This window comes from Thunnus thynnus, chromosome 4 (assembly GCF_963924715.1).
Source record: "Thunnus thynnus chromosome 4, fThuThy2.1, whole genome shotgun sequence".
Classification (NCBI taxonomy): Eukaryota; Metazoa; Chordata; class Actinopteri; order Scombriformes; family Scombridae; genus Thunnus; species Thunnus thynnus.
The window spans coordinates 11,656,490-11,675,809 of NC_089520.1; the positions used below are offsets into that span (position 1 = coordinate 11,656,490).

A 19,320-nucleotide genomic window follows, 5' to 3' on the forward strand; every position below is an offset into this window, starting at 1 on the left:
ACTCTGACTGCAGTAAAGGAAAAATATAACCACGTCCACATTCAGGTCAACTTCACGCTGCATGGTGACAGAACTATCAACAGGTCTGAGTACAGTTCACAGTTTTTTGACACTAGTTCCTGAATGACTGAATTTTTCAGCACCTCTTTTGTATTTACAGAAAATTCTGAGGTCATATACAGATTTAAAATGAACAAAAATCTTTGGATAGCTTCTAAAATATTGATTTTAACAAAAAGAAAATCACAAGAAAAGATGCAAAGCAACAGAATGAATGTTATATTCTACATATAAGCTTTTTTGCCAAAAAGGATACGTTCAGATGTAACCCCTTTTTACTGTAATCTAATTACATATTTTTTCTTAGTAACTAACAGATTACAATCGGATTACATTAATTTTGTAATTTAATTACCTAATGCTGTTACATGTAACTAGTTACTCCACAACACTGTCTGACATTCACCATGGCCTTATCAGAGTTAGGCAATAACAAAATGCAGATTTGAAATAGTGATATTTTACTCCTTATTTTCTTTTTATACTATTTCTATTGAAGTGTTCGTGTGGCAAAAAAGTATTAAGGAAATTGCACATTCCTTTTTAAAGAGGCCATTGAGAGAGGACATAGCAAAAAATGATTAAGTACAGAAATTAGAAAAGGTTAAAAAAAAAAAAAACAGTGCAGTTAGTTATGCTGTAATGCACAATATGAAGCAAACCACACAAAGATGATATGGTGTATACCTGTAAAGGTGCACAAATGCAGAGATGTAGAAAAAACAATAAATTAAATAAATTGAATTAAATAAACATTTACATCTATCTCTATGCTCCCTCTCTAATCTTCCACCCAAGATTTGTCCTAACACTAAAACCAAACATCAAACCCTCAAATCCTACATGTCATGAAAAAACTTGATCTATTTAGAGGTTTTGTGCGGATATTCAGAACTGAGCCGTTCTGCAAGCCACATCTTCATGTTAGGAGCCTCCTTACCCTTCCACAATCATAGCAAACATTTTTTGGCAGATATAAGACAATGTGATATTTGAAATATCTACATCTAAGGATTGGCCTAACATGATCTTGAATTTTTGAAATATTAACTTTTAAATAATATCTGATATGCTTAGACTGAGTATCAGAGCACATTAGGTAACTATGAATAAAAGTGGCCTTTTCTGCCTCATCACAAATCTGAGATATTGTGGGAAAAATGTGATGTAGTGAAGATTTGGAATAATGCATCTATAAGTAATTTTAAATGGTATAAGGCAATGTCTAGAGCATTAACTGAACTTGTGTATTTGCTGTAGATTGAGGTTCCAATAACCCCCATCAGTTTGTAAAGTTAAGTCTTTTCCCAGGCAGATCTTATGAGGGAGATGTCTTGTCCTAAGAAAAATGTTACATTACTACAGTTTTTCCACCTTTGAGACTTTTACACTTTACTACATTGTGCAGCCAAACATTGTTCAAGATTTTTTTTTCTTAAATTCTAAAAGAGATCCCAGAGTTTTCAAAGTGTGCCAAATAGACATTATGTCTGTATGAATTTTGGTGAACATTTGAATAAAATGCCGCACAAGACATCTAGAACATTTCCATTTGATGAAATATGCAGCCACAAAAAACAAGCTGTCTTTGGTTTGACTATTTCACTCAGTGTTAACATCATAAAGCTTCAATGAGTTGGAACAAGCTGATCCAGAATATACGTGACACTGTCAGACAGAGTGGAATAATATGACTTTTCCAATCTTAAAGCTACTTCAAGGGAATAAAAGGATCAAAACTCAATGTTAAGTTGCAGTTTGGTTTGCAGATTAAGATTCTACTTGCAAAATGGATCATTTCTGATAGAGAAAAAAAAAAGTTGGTGCATTGCTGCAGCTCAAACCCAAAGTCAAACACAGAACCAATTACTGCATTAATAATTTAGCCCTCTAACAGACAGAATATTTACATTTGCTACTTACATGTCTTTTAATAATAAGTGCTATACTTAAGTCATTGCAGGAATTTCACTTGTAAGGGAGTGTTTTGTTATTATAGCAATGATACCCTTAAGTAATCTTTAGAACTTACTATATTACATAAATGTGTACAAACAGTATAACTCCATACTGAATTTGCATGGACTTGTAATAATGTCAGTGAAATTTTTACTGTATCACATTATACTGTATTTAGTTTATGGTTTGCTGTGGTATTTGTGTAACCTCCCTGTAAAATATACATAAAGCTGGATATAATTATACATTAGCATAGTATGTTTTTGAAAAACCAAATTAAAATTGTAATATGATAATCACTCAGCAGATAGTTATTTGCCAACTAAGGTCACATAAGTGCAATACATTCAAAAAGATCAGCCATCAGATATTTTTGCTCTTATACTATCACTACCACACTTTAATACACTGTATGTGCATAGTTAATAGTTCAATAGGTCAAATATTGAGGCTAATACTGCTTTTGCAATCTTTTAAACCTAATTTACTTATGGAAATCTTTCATCTGTGGAAATATGAGTATCACTGAAAAGTAAACTTAAACACTGAACACATTTCTATCCAGCAACAGCTCCTTCTGTTGGTCAACAACATAGTTGCAACATTTTGTTGAGTAGTATGTATTTATCCACCTCTGGGTCACAAAAGCAGAGCTACTGTGTGTACAGATGATGTGAAAATGATTTTGCTTGTAGCTACACTATTAGTAGCTAAGAATGACAACAGTAATCTTAGCAGTTCTTTAGCTGGAAGTCACATAACAGCAGAAGACAATGGAGGAAGACCTCACCTTAACAGCATCTGTCCAGAAGAGCTGCCAGCTTCAGGCTTCATTTAATCTGCGAGTTTGCCTGCCTGAGCAGGTTCAGGCAGAATACACACCTCTCACTTACTATCAAGGCCATCAGCTCAAACAGGTTTTTCATCCTGAGTGAAGCTCCTCTCGACATGTCGGGAAACTACTGGAAAACAGTGTGGGTGTCTTGCAAATCTTGCAACTGCAAGGAGTCTTTCTGATTATTTGCCAGCTACCTGCTCATAGCGGAAGATATAGTCTCAAAACATATTTTATGACTGACTACAAAAACATACAGTATATGGCTTTAAATAAGAAGTGGACTTACTCTTAGTATATTAGTCTGTCATCTGCTAAATCCAAGAAATGTTATTATATCATTATGCTATTGTAGCATATTGTAACTGAGAAACGAGGAGAGACTGATAGATACACAATAAATCCTTACTTCAAGGGAATTGAATTCACATGCTTTATTAAATAACATCATTATAATAAGCCTAGAAATGAAACAAAGGCAGTGTTCAGAAAAATAAATGAATTTTACAAAATGCTGGAACCAAAAAACACACAAATAGAAAATTCTACAGGAGCTCAAATGAGACCCACTCATCAGAGAAATCTGCAGAGTAATAAAACTTAAATAGATTGAATACTTTGTTGAAATATTTCAGGTTAAATATAAATACCAAGAACTAAAGACACTCCTATTCTAAAATGCTATGTCACTTTACAGTAATAATGCCGCATACCTGGAACTCATGTTCCAAAGTCACTAAAATACAGTCCATTGTGTAAGACAGCTGTTAAAATAGAAATAATAATAAAAGTAATCTAATTTTTAAAGCTATCAGTTTTTTGTAACAGTGTGCCACTTGTTCAGATTGTTGATATGTCAACAAAGTCTCTTCAAATTAAATTTTGCCTTAAAGAAACTAAACATTCTTGTCATGACTTCATTTTTGGTGTCGTCAGTCACAGTCACATCCGACACAAGACACTGGTGACCTCTTGATATTTCAAATACAGCCCATTATAGCATTACAATAAAATACAGCACAACAAAGCCAAAACATAACACAGTTTAACATCCTTTAATGATGTTAGTAATATTCAACACCTTCATCCTTGAGGTGTACCATCATCTCGTTAAAAAAACCCTCCAGTGACTGGAGTCCATCCAAGTTTTGTGTGTCTTTCTGTGATTCACAGAAAGTGTGAACGTTTCCACTGATTACAAAGACAAAAAAGCAAGACTCTCCTGTTGCCATGCCGTGCAAGATCTGATGATAACATGAGACCAATTTTGTGTCTCAACTCCCGGAGGGAAATCACACACCCATAAAGGTGACAGCACAGCAGCAGGTATTGTCATCATTCGTTATCAGTGCCAATCGCAGAAAGCGATGGAGGCGAGTCCAAAGACGTGGGTTGGTCTGATGTGGGTGTGGATGTGTTGCACACTGGTTTCAGTATGAATAGACGACTGGGGATCTTTCTGTTATTCACAGGCGATTTTGCCGTCGAAGCTCGAAAGTGCGATGGCAAAGGCCTGTACGGCACACAGCGGGTACTTGAAGTCCAGCGTGAAAATGTCATCGGCTATTCGTCCGAACTGCATCACGATGTAGTCCACTGAAAAAGACAAGATTTAGTTTATAGACAGACAGACAGACAGACAGACAGACAGACAGATAGATAGACAGACAGATAGATAGATAGATAGATAGATAGATAGATAGAGATAGATAGATAGATAGATAGATAGATAGATAGATACTGTAGACAGACTCACAGTCTTTGTTATGGACTATCTGGAAGTTCTTGATGGAGGCCTGGGTGACCCTGCCGTTGAAGTTGAGCACATGAGACGCTGTTTCTTCGTTCCACACAGGCGTCTTGTTGTGAAGCTCGATCAGATTTTCCATCCTTCTATTCTGGTGCCTTATCAACAAGCCGTCACATTCCTGCCAAGAATTGGCAAAACATAAGTCAGGAAAACACCAACAAAGAGTAATATGATTGGCCATGTTTTGCTCTCATTAGAAACAGACGACATACCATAAATCAAGCTGTGGGCAGTGTGGATGTAATTTGTTGACACTGTGTGTAGCAGGGGATTCTGGGATGCCTGTTTCTGCTAATGAGCCATCTGATGGTTTTACGCTCATGAATCAACAAGTCAAAATACCCATGGTTGGAGGTGTCTGCTTGATGATCCCAATTACATACACTTTCTCAGCCATCGTAGTTTTAAATTAGAATCCTTAAGATTTTCATAAAATCAAACCCTATTTCTGATATTGTTTATAGCCTGTAGCCTCTCTGCAGCATGTCTGTACAGTAGTCTTTACTGGGAGTGGTGGAGTCAACCGCTGGATTCAGAATGCCCACCGAAAAATGAGGGATTAATGAAAACGATACATTCATACATTAATTTTATCTCAGCAGTCCTCACTGTTTACTGCTCAGTCTCTCAACGTCATATCAGAACTGTATCACATTGCTGCTAATACAAACAGGACATCCTACTGCCACTGCTTCACATTACAAGCGAACAACTGGCTAAACACATGGTGGCTTTTATTATGAGGCAACCACATGAAACGCAATATGTTTGTCACTGCAGTCAGCACTGACCACACTTATCAAAAACGCATCTACAAAACAAGACAATAGTCATTTTTGGTATTATTATTATTATTATTATTATTATTATTATTATTATTATCATTATTCAATATCATACCATTTGTCATAGGATCAGTTTTAAATATTGCAAGAAAGTAATTGAATACCTCCAACTGCTTAGTGAGGTACTGTCTCCTGTTGTGTGGAAAACTAGTCACGCCATGTGCAGCATGAAATCAGGTCACGGTTACGATTATTTTTTATTAACTTCTTTATCAAAAAAATGTGAATTTGTTTGGCTGCTCTGTAAACAGACGCACCAGCTGCTCTCATCACTATCACTAGGATTAAGTGGCAAAATGTTTTTTTTTTTTGCCATTTGGGTGAACTGACCCTTTAACAGCACAGGAGATTCAGTAGTAAGAATTGTGTACTACTAAAGTTTTAAACACTGCACTTACATTTCTTGGTCGGAGGGGTACTCGATCATTGTCCTTGTCCATTCCCGGGATGATGACCGTCATCCTTCTGGGCCCTTTCATCCCCAACACGTTTGTTTCCTGATGTGGGATGGGAAAGATCAAGTTTTTTTTGTTTGTTTGTTTTCAGCAAGTGTCCCTTAACACAGTATTTATAAAATGAAAAGGTCACATGAATCATTAAGCTTTCTAATGACTCACATAAATGATGCCTGCTAGCTCCTGCCGTGCATTAGACATGTCTGGAAGAGCTCTCTCTGGATTTAGAGCATTGTCGAAGACGGTGAACTTAGTCCCCATTAAATTTGACCTAGTCAACATGTAAAAGTTTTTGAATTGAAAACTCACAGCCAATGAATTCTTGGCTGATATTACACATGAATGAATGAATGAATGAATGGATTTTGAAGTGGGATGTACCTCAGTTTTCCAACAAAATTCTCTCCTCCTCTCGATAAATCTGTGGCATCGATCGAGACGAGATAATTTGAAGTTGCGCTTTTCTTTCTTTTCCTCCCAGCCAACAGGAATGTCTACAAAGAAAAAGTATTCTTTAAAATTAGAAAAAACACAGTAATTACCACAAAAAAACTTTAGCACTAATTCAACTGATTAAATTAATGAATCTGCTAACAGAAACACTGTTTTACTTGTTAAACACTTTGTCAGTTTTTGGTTTGGTGCTCTGAATGTGGCTGACTTCTTACCATGTTGATGCTCTAATTGCAAGTCATCTGGATAAAAACATCTGCTAATTCCCAGTTATAAACTATCAAACTCCAGTCCTCCCTGACCTTTTTTTCGTTGTCAAGATGAAGGTAATAAATAGGATAGAGGCTCTTGTCCATCCCCCGCTGGTCCCGAGTCACTCTGCATTTGATTGTCGTGCCCTGCGGAGCTGGATCCATCACAAACTTCTCCAAGTTGTCAAACTCAATCTCAGGTGATGGAGATCTCTCCTGATCACAAAGTATAAACACATATTTTCTGATTAAAATCATTAATGTTTGCTGTATGCATAAAATCTCTTACACTGATAGAAAATCTTCAAGTGGCTTAAAATGTCTTTCTTTTATTTGCGGGTGGATTGTTGGAATTTGATATACCTTTTTCTTCTTCCCTTTGCCCTTTTTCTTCTTTGATTTTTCCTCTTTTTCTGAGTCAGAATCATCACTCTCTTCTGCCTTTCCTGAGAGAAACAACAGGTTTGTTAAACACTTGCCAGTGACTCAAAAGGAGGAAGAAGTCAGTGGTAAACTTGCCTTTCTTCTTCGTCTTTTTGTCTTTGTCTTTGTCTTTGTCTTTGTCTTTGTCTCCTGTTGCTTGGAACATGGATGATGAGCCGGCGGCGGATTTCTTCTTTGACTTGGCTGACTTTGTCTCCTCTTCACTGTCATCACTGTCTGATTTGGCAGCTGCTCAAGAAACAGGTGTAAAGGTTTTCAAGGTTTCATTTCATAAATTTGTAAGAGGCCACTTGAGACATGCTCTTTTTAAATAATGACACAATGTATCATCTAAAATAAAGTCGACATTATATTATTCTAGTAATTATTTTAGCATCAAGATGCATGCTGAACCATAAAGTCACTTATGATCATTTGCAGGTTCAGGCTTACAAAAAAGCAACGGTTTGAGAAAATAATCACCTTTCTTCTTGCTTTTGGAGTCCTTATCTCCGTTTATTTGGAACATTGAGGCTGGTTCCTTCTTCTTATCCTTTTCCTTATCCTTATCTTTATCCTTTGACTTGGACTTTTTTTCTTTTCCATCAGAATCTTTGTCTTCTGCAAATGAGAAACAAGTAAAATGTAAAAAATGTTATCAGTCATCGAATGTGACACCAAACTGAAGAATGTGAGGGAGAACACACTGAGGAATTTAATCTATTTTTAAAGGCAAATAATGTAAATCTCACTGCTTTACGAGATATATTCAACAGTAGACTTGGAGGAAATGATTGAGCAATTGCAAAACCAACCCAAACTGTAATTTGGGTTGGGTGTTGCAATTGGTTTCCACCAACTCCTGAGGGAAATATCTGGCTCTTCAGCTGCTAAATGCTCCACATGGTAACTTTGTCTGTTGTTTGGTGTTGGATAGGTCGTGTGCAGTGGGTATTTTAGAGGTTTTTTGCTGAAAACTGCTTCTAGCTGCAGCTGAAAAGCTATGAGAGCAGTGAAAGTGAACCAAACAGTAAAGTTGTGGACTGTAAAACCAAAACAATGAGCTAAAAGACTATAAAGCTCTGTGGAAGTGAGAGGGAACTGCAGAGTTGAGTGATAATTCTCTGTGATGTCACTATGAGCGACCCCTCTCACATGAAATCCATTGTTAAAAAATTAATTATAACCACTTTAACACAAGTTGTTTTGGTTCATCATATTCATCTCTGATGCATGACTTGTGAAAACCAATTTCTTAAATAACAAAATATAATAAAGTTTGAAGTGCACATGAGTTAACTCTTCCATGGACACTGTAACTGACTTTTGATGATGGTGGTTCTGAAACAGCTTTATAATATAAATTATTTAGCAAATAGTCAGGAAAATGTCCTAAGATAAAGTATGGCCTATCATGTATGATAAATATTCTTTTCATTGCTGATAGTAGTAATCAATGGTGTCCAAATCTAAACACATATGGAATCCCTTGAAATTAAATTGTGTTCTTCTGTTGTTGGTCACACACAAAAATATCTGTCTGGCTACTAAATGTTTAGGATGTAGCATGTGCAGACTTTTAGAGATGTGGAGAAACTGCAATCTTCCTTGAACAATATCTTACTATATAATTGACTCCCCCTGAAATTCATAGAAATAAAATAGAATAATGAAATCACAATATGAAAATGCAGATATTATACAACATAAAAAGATAGCTTCAGTAGTACATTGAGAGTATGAAGTAGGCCACTGATATAATTACTATTAAAGTAGTGACTACTACTGATATAATGTAATTCATTTCCATGTTTACAACTAACAGAGTACCTAGCATGCCCATACTTTACAGGTGAAGCAGGAAGCCACAGACACAAGTTAGTGCAGGTATTCCTGAAATGACTGACGGCTGATCTGAGGTGGAGGAAGGTTAAGCTAAACTCAGTGGCAAGAGTTCTGGAGACGGTCCAAGAAAAGAGCAGCAACACTCTGAGCTGTGACGTACAGTAAAACAATACTGTAGTGATGAATAGCTAAATTTTAAGTTCTATTCCTGTACTGATTCACTTGATTTTAGCTCATGTACATGGAATAATGAGTTACATACAACAAAAGTTGTAACTCTGCACAAGTGTGTCGTCCCAAAGAAATAATCAGTAACATTGGTGCTAACAGTTTTTGAAAGCTACTGCAGCGTTATCACTGGTGAAACCCCTGAGAGGAGAAGTGTATACCTCCAGGAACAAGACTGACAGTCTGCAGCCATGCTTGCAGCTCTGTGAGGCCGTACTTATGTTGTGTTCACGTCATAGTGGAGTATCATAATTACAAGATTCTGACTAGTGTATAGTGTTGACCAAATTCCAGGTCGTAATTACAACTGGGAAACTCAGACTTTTCTGAACTTTTCTACTAATGTATCCAACTTGGCACTTCATAATGGGGAAGTACTTGAAAATGTAGCAAATAGGGACACCTCACATCATCCAAAATCTGTCGTTCATGGTGATTTCATGGATGTAGTGTTATATTGTAAGTGCATAGTATTTTCTAACCAACTCTGTGATCATACAACCATGTTGAGTTGTCTAATGACAACATAGGAATCTTTCCCATCTTTAGGCAAAAGTCAGACTAAAGATCTATCTGCACACTGAACTGAGAGCTTCCAGCAAATTTTATTTAACAGAGAAACTTTTCGATCAAACTGAACTCTTCGTCAGGTATCGTCAAAAAAAACACAAAACCTCAACACCTGAAATGCACTGAATTAATATTAAATCATGTATTCACAACATGAAAAAGCTTCAGTCTGTCTTTTGATCATGCACCTGTAGAAGTTTTTTGGACCTGTTAATCATTCCCATCAATCGTTTAAGACGTGAACGCAACATAAGGCACATCGGTGCTTTGAGCTAAATGCTAACATGCTCACAGTGACATGCTGATGTTTAGCAGGTGTAATGTTTACCATGTTCATCGTCTTTAGTGTGTTAGCATGCTAACATGAGCAAATTAGCACAAAACATACTGGACAAATTGAAATTTTGACATGAATATGGAGCTAGATGAAAAGTTAAGGGATCACCAAACTTATTACAATTCATCCTGAGGGGAACATGAATGTCTGTACCAGACTTCTTGTAAATCCATCCAATAGTTGCTGACGTATTGCACTCAAAACCAAAACCTCATGGCGGCGTTAGAGGAAAAGTCAGAGGAGCAATCATCATTACTCATCTTTAAGATACGTGGCTAAAAGGTGACGTGTCAAAAAATGCCCAAGAGACCTGAGAAACAACAAAGGTATGTACAAAAACAACTTATTACAAAACAGATCCCAAGTGACATTAAAGTGGACAGTGATTAGGAACTATGCCCTCTACTTTATTTTAGTTTTGAAGCCACAAAAAGACTCAAGGCTCATTGTGTCACTCAAAGTATTCAATAGTTTTTGTACTACGGTTAGTGAGTTAGCCAGGCTGTTAGCTAATCAGTTTTTCCTATTTAGTGTTATTCTAATTGAGAATTTGTTCGACAGTTTGGAAAAGTAGTATCTTGCATCATTTTCTCCAGACCTCCTGCAAAGTAGAAGTGCCACACAAAGCCGCAGAGGAGTCTGGCTAAACAGTTCTGGGTGAATGACTTCCATTTTTAACGGTAAATGTTAAGTAGAATTAAAAAGAAAATTGTCAGGATTTGGGAGTTACTATATTTTAAAACAGTTGATTGCTTAAAGGCAAGCTACTCATGTAATTGCTGTGTTCTGTGTTACCAACTCAGTGTTTCCACTCACTCACCATTACACAATAAAATCATCTAATCCTCTTAGTCTGGTCTTAAACTGTTGTTTTGAGAACACTGTTAATGCCTTTGGAAAACTGTTTGCCTGCGTGTTGCCTTTACCTTTAGATTTAGATTTCTTCTCTTTGGCAGAACTTGAAGATGGAGAGCTGTCCTTCGTTGTCTTTTTCTTTGTTTTTTTTTTGGGGGTGTCCTCATCATCGTCATCGTCATCGTCATCGTCTGTGCCTGAACCTGCAGATATAGCAAACATCCTCATCAAACCAATTATGGATTTTCATGGTTGACTGAAGGTCCTCGCACTGCCCAATTTTAAGTAACATGCCACTGTGGTTGATTTTTCATTTGACGGTAAAAGTCGTCAACGACTTACCTTTCTTCTTTTTTGGAGCACTTTTGGCTTTCTTTTTCGGCTCTTTCTCTTTGTCTTTCTCCTTTTCTTTTTCTGGTTCTTCTTTACTCTTTTCTGTTTTCTTTTTCTTCACCTTCTTTCCATCTGTAATATTTGAGCAGGAAACAGCAGTATTGTTAGATTATGCCGATAGAGAAACACTCAAAACATCAGTTTATTGTCTGCTTTCTTTGATGGAAATGCTTAAAATATCAAAGCTTTTTTCTACAGAGTTACTCACTTTGAATGGCTGGACTTTCCTCATCTGACGCATCTTCATTCTTCTTGGTCTTTGTTTTTTTGGGCTTGGCCTCAGACTTGCCTTCTGTGGTGCCGTTGGCTTCCTCTTTCTTCTTTTTTGGCTTCTGGGGATTTTCTTTAGAGATATAAAACAAATTAGAAATGAAAGTCATGGAAGAAAAAAAAAGAAAACTGAGAAAAACAAAATATATATCGCAAGACTGAAGATAGCAACATCTTTATTAGTAATAAAAACTCACCATGATAAAGTCAGATGTGTAGGAAGCAGAGGGTAAGAAGGCAAAAAACAAGATTACTAATTATATTTATACTACTTCTACAGCTATTAATATTGTGGCTCTATTATAAAATATAAGTTATTGATATTATATTCAGTCATTCACATAAAATTTAATGAAGAACATCCTCATATGAGTGCAATATGGCAGTAAAACTGTAATAGTAAATACAAAGGCAGTAATAAATACATGTAGCTTCTGGTAGAGCTGCATATTAAGCTGCTGATAACATCTTGTATTTATGACTTGTAAATGGACCTACAACGTCAGATTTAGTTACAGGAAGTGAATGAAGCAACAAGGCATGATGTAATAACAGTGATACTATGCTCATAAACATGCATTTTATAGGACTGAATAATCTGTTTCTATTTTTGTTTATACAGTTTTGTAACAAAAAAAAAACAAGGAAAAAAAACATGTTTTGTAATGATTTTATGTAACTTGCTCAGGCCTCCTCCCGAGTACTAGGAAACTTAGAAGCACAATGATCACGGTGAATCCCAAACACACTTTACATCACATGTATTAGAGGACACAACATAGCAAGTCAATCACTTCACTAAACCTAAATAAATGACTAAGCAACAAGCCAAGTCTGCTGAGCTGCCACATAGGCTGAGTTAACCACTGAAGACAGAATAATGAGAGACAGAAAGTGCAGTAGATTATGGGAAAGTATTTGAAAGTCAGTTAAGTATATATTCATTGACATTTTCTAGGCTGTTGCTGAAATGTAATATATATTGTATTTCATGTATACTCATATTACTCATAACTCTCCAATTTGCTGCTCTTTCTTCACCTGTAATAAAAGTTTTCATCAGCACTGTCTAGACACAAGCTGACCTTCAGTCCTCCCTCATAATATCCATGTCCTCTGACATGTATTTGTCTATTTGATAATCTTGTACAATATTCAAATACAATAGTCCAATATATCCATGTTATAATGAATAAAAAATGAACTCTGTGCTGTGTTGTCCACAAACATTTCATAAGTCGGAGGACTCTGAGGACTAAACCTTTGCACAAAGTGACAGGAACAACGTGTCACTCTCCTATGTCACGGAGAAGGAGGTCAGTATGATTGTGACCAGTGGAGACAGTAAAGGTAATCCTATTAGACGCAGATCCTGCATCGATGGAGGCCTATTTGTGTCCTCAAACAATCTACAACTCAGAGTAATGACAGCAGATTTGACATTTGTCATGTTGTGATGAAGTGTTGAATAAAAGACAAACATCATCATCAGATTTTAGCCAAATACTCATATCTGTCTATTATATTCATAGACATTAAAATAGCAGTTTAACTGTTGACAAAAGCCAAAATAAAACATTTTTTATGTAGTTTTGCTACTTTACCAACAATCTCTTTGTTAATTTTGTTAATTTCTATCCACTGAACTTATAACTTTTAATAATTATTCAAAAAGAACCCTATTTTGTCTTGCTACTGTCACACAGTATTTTCAAATGCTTATTTATGACTATAATAAAAGGATATGTTTGTTAAAAAATGTATTTGAAACTCTGTTAGTGACCTTTATGCATTTCTTTGTAAATACTGGACGCACTGACACATATATTGGTTAATTATTGCAGTTCACTGAGACGTTTGCAACTCCTGAATAGAAAGAGGATCATGTTTAAAACAACAATTGAAACAAAGATTGACATGAAACTATGATCCAATAATCACCCTTAATGTTGTGTAAAATGGACAGAGATTTAGCCTAGTTTTTGCAACTGATCCTGTAATACAGTTAAAAACAAACAGATGGTGATACATTATTATTATATGAGGTAATAATATATATATTTTTTTTAAGGTACATGGGCCTTTAATGGCATAAAGAAGGATTACTGACTCTTCAATCCCTCATGCGTGTTTTTGCAGATGCATTGCTCAGCAGATGAGCTCTATAAACTTGGACATCCATCAAGATACAAGTTATGACCAAGCATACAGGCGATCCATGATTCAGCTGCCAACAGGAAAAATTTCCAGTCTTTAAATCATGTTTGAAAACTGCCTCTGTTGGATAATCTGTTCTACTCTAATTAAATACTTCCCATGCTGGCATTAAAGAGCAGTTACCTCACATGTGACTCACAGATTATTTTCTACATAAACATCCTTCTAAATGTGTTTCATTTACATTTAAATAATTGAAGCCAGTTCTACATCACAAACAGAAATTAGAGGCACAAAAAGATATCAAACTGTCACATGAATTAATTGCACTCAAACTCTAAACTTTGTATGAGCAGGCCCATCTATAAATATTCTTGTATGGCAACATCAAACATGTTATTTGAGTCTTGTTAAAATAATTTTTGTGGTCTCATTAGTCTTCATTGTCCAAACATCATTACATGTCATCGCTAAGCAGCTGAATGCACACTGAGAAGTAATCTAATTTGAAAGTTAATTAAAAAAAAAAAAAAATCCACAAAACCACAACCCCACCCTGTTACCTTCTCTGCAGACATGGCGTGGCCTCTGACTTCAGCTCTACCACGGCTTCGTTTTTAGAGGTTAGAAAATAAAAAAGCAGGCTTCTCAGTGGAGATAATGAAAGAGTGAGAAAGCCCTGTACTCACTGCATCTCCATCAGCAGAAAGTTGTTAATAGGATTTATGTGTAAAGCCATCTGCTCTGTAGAAACACGTCAACGGGAGAAACCAAAGGCTCGGGAGGAGGGAGAAGGCTTGTTTATCACATGTGTCCACTGTTCAGAGTCCAACTCAATGTGAGTTTTTAACGTCTGGAATACTAGATGTTTGTCCTCTCCTTTTACTTTACACCTTTTGTACTTTATAGGTCAGACTACCAGCACCATCTGTAAGTTTTTTTGGGTTTTTTTGCTGCCTCCAGTGACAAATAAGGGAAATGGGATTTTTGTTTCTTAAAAGTTACATTTACCTGAACCGGCAGCAGCGGGGACGAAGCAGAATCCTCATCCTCTTGAATCCTGGGCAAAGATAATGAGAAACATGTTAATATAATGTAATATTACTTTGTTTTTATTTATTGTTATAATTAAATTATGATGGTGTCATTTTGGTATATACAAAATAGTATAGCAATGTTTTTTTTGTTGTTTTTTCTAAATTTTGTTATATATGATGTTAATCACTTTCTTTTACATGTGTGATCTGAAATAATGCAGCTAATGATTATTTTCATTATTGATTAATCTGGAGATTATTTTCTCATTTAATCAATTGTTTGGTCCATAAAATGTCAGAAAAAAGTAAAAAAATGTCCATCAGTGGGCAGTCACGTTTCTTGTTTTGTTCATCCGATGGTACAAAACCTAAATATATTTAGTTTAATATCATTTAAGACTGAGTAAATCAACAAATATTCATATTTGAGAAGAAAAGACCTAAACAATTAATAAACTCTAAGAATAGTTGCTGATTAATTTTGGTTGATAAACTAATTGATTAATCAGTTGATTGTTTCAGCTCTAAACTGAAAACTGGCCTATTTAAAGAAAAATAAGGTTAAAATAACATCTTCCAAAAGACTTTTAGGATCTATTTATACCAACTAGTTAAGAATAGTAGCCACGCCTGGCAGCAGATAGCCATGACAGTGTCAAAAGCTCCTCATCTATAGCCAACGAGCTCTGTGGCACAGTGTCATTCTTACATTAACAGGTCACACAAGGTCTGGGAATTCGGCCTAAGAAGGGCTGCCTGACAGCAACAAGTAAAGCTTACCCTTGACACTTATTGGTTTAGCACCACTTGGCTAGTACCAGTGGAAAGTGGGTGTGGTAAAGCAATAATAACCATTGAGAAAACCATAACGCCTCAGGTAGAACTAATGAAAGGCACGAGGAGGATATCTAACATATTTAGCCCTCATATGAAAAATGTTTAAAAATACAATACAAGTTCTGTATTGTTGTGTGGTAATGTTCACATACCTGTCCTGTGTCCAGGCCTCTTTCACGATGTGATTGTGGAGAGGCATGTTTGAGGTGCAAAGAGGCTACATCCAGATTTTTGTCTTAATGAACAAACATGTGAAACTGAGTGCACTGACAGAAGGACAGCCAATGCAAATCACTCAATTTAAGCCTGTATGTAAAGATATATCAGTATGAAAATATAGAAAATATCATCTATGCACACATACACACACAATCTCTCACCAGGTAATGGTTTAGCTAGGCAGCAGAGTGATTACTAGTTTCGATCCAGCTTGTGAATGCCCACTAGGCTCCATACACTTCCTGTAGCCCACACAGGGGTCACATGACCTGACCTCTAAGAGGATTGTTAACAAAGCAACATGCCCCCCCCATCGAATACCACACAACCAGGATACCCTGACCCTTCAACTGGGATTACTCTAATCAGCTACTCACCATCTGTGAGCATTTCTAGGGTTTTCATAGAAATGTAAGGAGGTTCCCAAGGACAAAAAAAATGTTGCTTGTATATAAATAAATTTTACATGGGTAAAGTAAAACAGATTCAGGTGAAACAAAGCAGGTGTAGTTCTAGTTTAGGTGTGTAAAACTGCACCTGAATGAAAGTGAGGAATCAGCAAGAGCCTAGAAATTACAGAAGGTGGTTATGACCAGAGGGACTGTTCTCCTTACTTCAACAAATACGGGGAACGTGTCTTCAACAATGTAATCTAATGTTGTGTGAATGGAACAGCTGTATTTGCCCAAGAGTACAGGAGCTGGTTTGTGAAGCAGTGTGGTCTTGACAGTCTCCTCTCTCCTGCTTCCCTAAAGCAATAAAGGTTGAAAAAGAAGTGTCTATTTATTAAAAACAAAGTGTGATTTCTTCAGTCAACCACCAGATGCTGCTGTACCCCAAGAGACAAAAAACAACAATGGAAGAAGCAGCTGTGAGGCACCAGGGGGCACATGGAGGTACTGTAATTTCATTTGTGCTTAGAGTTAAGATTGGAAAAGTTAAAAAGCATAATAACTCATCAAAAAGGAAGTTTGCTACAACCTCAAACCCCGTCTGAGTGCTATCTGGTTGCAGTCTGAGAGTTCAGAAGAGGAGATGGGAGGAGAGTAATCACAGCTGAAGTAAACAATAACAGGACAGGACAGGAAAGTTTTGTATTTTTATAAGGCCAGACCCTTTGTCTCTCCGCATCACCGTGCTGCTCACGCTGTCCAGTCTGCTGACTGTTGAAAAGGGTCTAGACTAATGGCTTTGCTGGCATTTCTGCAAACGCTTGACAGTAACATGGCAGTTGGCAGGCGGCCTAAGGAAGGCCAGCGACCTCAGGGGAGCAGTGGAGAGCCATCAAGATCTTAAAGAGACAGAAACTACAGTGTGTTTCTCACCATATACTGTGTTTCCAATCCCTGTTCATGTCAGTTGTGTTTTATTACTGTGAACGAGATGGTAAACAGTGTTAAAGCAATGAGAAGCAGCACAAGAGAGTAGAGCAGAGAGGCTGTAAAACCAGCTCTTACTATACCAACAACTGTGACAACAAGCCCGAATGAAATGAAAACACATGAATCAAAGTTATGGTGAAATGGGGACCATTCGGAGCAGTTGTGCAAACACTAAGCCAGGAAGAATTATGTTAAATACATAAAGGTAGAGCTTCCAGTGGCAGTGACCTGTGTTTGAGGAGGGGGTATGATGATGATATTTTAGTTCACCCATGGGTTTAGTGCTGAAACAGCACGTTGGTGAGGACATGAACCTGGTGGCACTGTAAAACCTAGTGAATCATCAACTAGGAGAGGGACCATATCTCAGGAAGGACAAACAATAAAGATGAAACAGGAAAATGTGGGTTATATGAATCTATCCCCAAAGGAGGGATTGTTCAAGGAAGGTGGAGCAGTAGAAAAGAAGACAATGGCAGGAGGTCTCGTCCATGCTATTCAGAAGGAAAAAATAGTCTCTTGGGTTGTAGATAGAATGAAACTCACAAGCTCACACTGTTGAATCAACAAGGTCACATCCTGTTTCATACCCAAACTTGGAACTCTACCTGAGCAGGGTTATACAAGGTTAAATAAATTATGGTTAATCAACGCGAGTGGCCCTGTGAGGCTGAAATGCTCATTTCATTACAAACCAGAAAACAAAATCTCTGCATGGATGAAAAATGGAGTTTGCCATTCTCCGATTCTTATTGCAGTAATACTCGAGTCATATTTTAGTTATTTGAAGTTTCTGAGGTGCTTGTTGGGCGTCCAACAATGTCTGAAACCGACAAGCACCTCCACTTTACACAGTAATTTGCCAGGCCTGAGTACGTTTCTGTCAGATTTTGTGTGTACAAGTGAGTGAAACCCTATCAATGCTTTACAGGAAAGAGTCTCTGAAAGTGTGTTATCTCCATATTTATGCAGTTATCATGGCTTATCCCCCTCTATGACGGCACACTTTTTACCACACCCTTGAGCTTGGTCACTATTAAAACATTTGCCTTTCCACATGGTCAGACGACAGCTCTTTTCAAACACACCCCAGCTTTAGACTTAGCATGTCAGGCTCAGCTCTACACTGTCAGATTCAGGGGAATTAGCATTAACTGTACTGTAGCTTACTTTGTCCGCCTCAGCTATAACAAGGCTCAGTTGTGTATTGAGCTTGTGCTAAAGTTAGCATTCAATAATTTAAACAATTCTTGACATTTTTAAACATGCTAATTGTAGGCTCAAAAGTTAACACATTAGCAAAGCAATGTTAGCATGTTAGAGTATTGTAGTGGCACGGTTATCTGTTTTCCAAAACGTGTCACTACTAAGTTAAAGCAGCTATGATCTATTTTTTATAATGACAACATATCAGATGTGAGAGGCGTCGTAATGAACCCACAGAGAATTATTACACAACTCTGCATCTCCCCTCCCCAGATTTCTGGAGGTTTACAGCGAGTTTCAGCAATTGTTCAATGTTAGCTCTCCAGCCCGCAAATTTACTGTTTCAGTTCAATCTCACCACTCTGCAGTGGGCAGCTGTTTTCACCAAAAAGCTCTTAAAACCCACTGTACACTACCTGCTCAGCACCAAACTGTGAACAAAGCGGGGCATTCAGCAGCTAAAGACCAGATATTTCTCTTTGGAGTTGGTAGAGAGCAAAAACAGAGCAAAAGGACATTGAATATTGGACTTATATTCACCAGATGTACAGAAACACGATTCCAAATGATTGATGATGTTTCTCTGGAACTGCTGGATGTGTAAATAAGCAACTGTTTGCTAACAAGTACAACATATCAACTTAAAGGTGATATGTCAGTGGAATATTTACAACTTGTTTCTGCTGCCCCCAAGTGGCAGAAAAAAACACTTCTTGCAGACTTAAAGTTTATGTAAAAGCAATGTTTGACGTGAAATAAATCCTTAGAAGCTGAGAATTTAGCCATTTAAAAGTCTTATGAAAAAATTAAAAGTTATCTCTGGAATATTCTACTAGAGCACAACACGCAATATATCTTCTAGGGGTGTCGCGATTTTGATTCTAAATCGAAAA

General features: G+C 36.8%; 1 protein-coding gene across 1 annotated transcript; it reads right to left on the minus strand.

The window, feature by feature from the left end:
- Nucleotides 1-3,273: 3,273 nt before the first annotated feature.
- LOC137181181 (tubby-related protein 1-like) lies at nucleotides 3,274-14,628 on the minus strand. The gene is made up of 13 exons (XM_067586703.1): nucleotides 14,310-14,628; nucleotides 11,528-11,651; nucleotides 11,269-11,391; nucleotides 10,998-11,129; nucleotides 7,575-7,712; nucleotides 7,188-7,340; nucleotides 7,032-7,114; nucleotides 6,720-6,884; nucleotides 6,346-6,458; nucleotides 6,127-6,235; nucleotides 5,908-6,006; nucleotides 4,611-4,782; nucleotides 3,274-4,450 (listed from the first exon to the last, which is right to left on the minus strand). Exons 1-13 carry the CDS (start codon nucleotides 14,322-14,324, stop codon nucleotides 4,317-4,319), a joined length of 1,560 nt encoding a protein of 519 aa, XP_067442804.1. The 5' UTR covers nucleotides 14,325-14,628; the 3' UTR covers nucleotides 3,274-4,316.
- Nucleotides 14,629-19,320: the final 4,692 nt, after the last annotated feature.